This window comes from Vigna unguiculata, chromosome 1 (assembly GCF_004118075.2).
Source record: "Vigna unguiculata cultivar IT97K-499-35 chromosome 1, ASM411807v1, whole genome shotgun sequence".
Lineage (NCBI taxonomy): Eukaryota > Viridiplantae > Streptophyta > Magnoliopsida > Fabales > Fabaceae > Vigna > Vigna unguiculata.
This window is the reverse complement of record NC_040279.1, coordinates 34562777-34566271: the sequence shown is the minus strand read 5'-3', so window position 1 is coordinate 34566271 and position 3495 is coordinate 34562777. Positions and strand designations below refer to the sequence as shown.

Here is a 3495-nt window from a genome sequence, read left to right as displayed (position 1 = left end):
TTGAAATTGACATTAGCCATATCTGTTATCTGGGTTTACATAACCCATTCCTTGTTTATAATATCGACTCCCAACCACTAAAATGATCTCATGATTTGGTGGAGATTGCAATTAAAAATCTGAAAATCGGTGCCGGCCCTTAGTAAAATCATGAATAAAGTCAATACAAAAGCATTAATGATGTGCAGTTTTTTTTTTTTTTTTCTAGTTGATAGAGGGCTAATCTTTGGTATAGACTCCACCTCCCAAAATGAGAATTTCTGTTGAATGATGCAAACATTTTGTTTTTATGCTAGTAAAGAACAAATATTATAATACCTAGTACTAATAACCTAAGAGGATTCAAATTAGGTGAAATTATAATGTGTCTGTTTTTAATGCCATAAAGTATGGTTTTTGGTTTGTTCCTAAATATATATGTTCTTTTTGTTAGTTTTATCCTTCTTAAAATTTGAAAACATTATTTTTCAGCGACATATAATTTTGATTTTATATTTCGGTGCTTCAACTTTTTGTCGGGCTATAAAATATTTCGACGATAAGGTATTTAAATAGATGATAATGCAATCATTAAAAACCAGTGATTGTAGCTAAGTTGGCAAATCATATGCTTAATATATAATCCAAATTCATTAGTACATCTGCTTTCAATTAAGGAAACTCGTGATGCACACAACATCGTGACTTCAATGCAGATTTTGCAAGTTATTCATTTTCATTAGGAATTTCAGTTCCAATCTAATTCTTACACACATCAAATTAAAAATTTAGACAGTTTGATTGTTTACAGATCGCGTATTCATTCAACTTTAACAAGAGTATGATTACTACTGTGATTAAATTAAATAAACAACGGTGGCAGAACGGGACACATTTAAAATGAGCTTTTAACTTTTTGTTGAAGAGAAATAGCATAAAACTTGTTATGTACATGATTAGATGCCAAAAAAATAATATAGCAGTGATTCCATACGCACGATCCACCAATTGTAAAAAAAAAAAACAATAATTGAGAGAGCAACTAAACTAATCCAACCAAGGGATCAAAGAGGTAGATTAATTTTAATTCTTTAAATTTCTTGGTTACTAATATCATCTTGCTACAAAGGTAAACTTTATGCAAAGTCTCAAAATTTCTTATTCATTGCAATATTTATGTTTTTTTTTTTATGATAAACAAAAAAACATTGTCTGCTAATAATACCAGCTTTTTTTTCCTGTGGGTCACTGACAGACTCACAGTGATATCCTCTTATCTCCTTGATTATACTATGATCAATTGTGCCCTTATAACTATAGATTAAGTATTTACTTTGCCCTTATAACTAATACTCTCTTTTTTTATTATTTTTATCACACGCGATATGATATAATATTACAACTGCACAAACATCATTAAAAATAAATAAAATATTAGGGTGCAAATTGGCAACTCCGAACTATCCAGATGGAAAAACAGATTAAACAGTATTCACTTATCAGCGACTGACGTGGCTCTTATCCATCTGGGACACGTGTCAATCATAGAACGGCTATGGCCGAAAAGCTTCGCTGTATTAATAACAAGGAGTAGTGGTGGGGATATATCATTATGCCAAAATCAAAAATAAAAATAAAAATGAAATTGAAAAGGAAAAACAATTGATAATTTGAAATGAAGAACATGTCACAGGCTGTCAACAAATAAGATTATTTCTTTTTTGGGTTGGTGTTTTTGAAAAGCTTGATTCCTGTCATATTTGGAAGTATTGCACATAATTTCTTAACAAGAAAAATATGAAAATAGAAATAACCGGGAACCGGGTAGAGCCGGTGGACTCAGAGGCAGGTGCGTCTTGAGAGTGGGTATATAACGAGCAAAGGAGCGAAAACCAGTGGCAGCGAAACAGAGAGTGATCTGAGTGAGTGATCTCGGTGTTCACTTCATCTTTCACCAGTCGTAATCATCACCACCGTCGATTGAAGATGCCGATCAGAAACATCGCCGTCGGAAGGCCCGAGGAGGCCACTCACCCCGACACGTTGAAGGCGGCTTTGGCTGAGTTCATCTCCACCCTCATCTTCGTGTTCGCCGGCTCAGGCTCCGGCATCGCCTACAACAAGCTCACTGACAACGGCGCCGCCACACCTGCCGGACTCATCTCCGCCTCCATCGCCCACGCATTCGGCCTTTTTGTCGCCGTCTCCGTCGGCGCCAACATCTCCGGAGGTCACGTGAACCCCGCCGTCACCTTCGGCGCCTTCGTCGGAGGTAACATCACCTTCCTCCGCGGTGTCGTCTACATCATCGCCCAGCTCCTGGGCTCCGTGGTGGCCTCCCTCCTCCTGGCCTTCGTGACCTCCTCCGTAAGACCGTTATTACCGTTACTTACTTTTACATAACTAACTTTTAAGTTGAAGTGTTTGATGAACTGATAGGAGTTTTGTTCCTGTGTTTGGCAGACTGTTCCCGCATTTGGACTCTCAGCTGGAGTTGGAGTGGGTAACGCTTTGGTGTTGGAGATCGTGATGACTTTCGGTTTGGTGTACACTGTGTACGCTACCGCCGTTGACCCCAAGAGGGGTAGTTTGGGAACCATCGCCCCCATCGCCATCGGTTTCATCGTTGGCGCTAACATTTTGTTGGGTGGGGCCTTCTCCGGAGCAGCCATGAACCCTGCCGTCACATTCGGACCTGCCGTCGTTAGCTGGACCTGGGACAACAACTGGATCTACTGGGTCGGCCCTCTCATCGGTGGTGGGCTCGCTGGGGTCATCTACGAGGTTGTCTTCATCAGCCACACCCACGAGCAGCTCCCAACCACTGACTACTAGACCCAGAAATCACAAAAATAAGCAAAAAAAAAATTGTCAATTACTGAATTTCTCTTCGATCTGTGTATGTTTTTTCCCTTGTGTTTTTCTTCATTCTACTTTCGCGGGTTGTTCCTTTCGTGTTGAATCGGTGGCCGTTGGTTGATCTTTGGTTGGATGGTTGATGATCATGTTCTCCTTTTAAGTTAAATTATCATCATTTGTGCATCCTCTCTCCGTCTCTCTCTTTCTCACCTGGTCCACCATTGGATAATGTATCATTATTGGGTTCTGGCTGAATGTACCATTTCACTGATGCTTCTGTCAAATTGAAATGCTTTCCTTTTTTTTTCTAATTTATTAACCCTTAATCTTTCAATCATTGCGGCAATGAACAAACTATCCAGAGAAGAAGATTGAACTAAAAAAAAATTGAAAAAGAGTTAATCATGCTATGCGACAAAGGTTATCGCTGAGGCACATGCAAGGAATGGGTCCACCAACGTGGATGGGTAAGTAATTCACTTCCCTAACGGAGACGTACAAGTACCGACCACAGTATCACACTATTAAAAGCCAGGAAGAATGATTGTAGAGCGTTGATTAGAGAAAGGAACTAAACCAGATTCAACTGGATCATATAGCTATGCATCTTTCCTCAGTGTTATTTATGTTCTCATTAATTACAAACTTTTCCAGAGG

The 3495-nt window shown here is 39.1% G+C and overlaps 1 protein-coding gene across 1 annotated transcript; it reads left to right on the top strand.

Annotated features, from left to right (window-relative positions):
* Positions 1-1860: 1860 nt before the first annotated feature.
* On the top strand, positions 1861-3149 carry LOC114175546 (probable aquaporin TIP-type). Its single transcript, XM_028060302.1, has 2 exons — positions 1861-2346; positions 2443-3149. Exons 1-2 carry the CDS (start codon positions 1966-1968, stop codon positions 2812-2814), a joined length of 753 nt encoding a protein of 250 aa, XP_027916103.1. The 5' UTR covers positions 1861-1965; the 3' UTR covers positions 2815-3149.
* Positions 3150-3495: the final 346 nt, after the last annotated feature.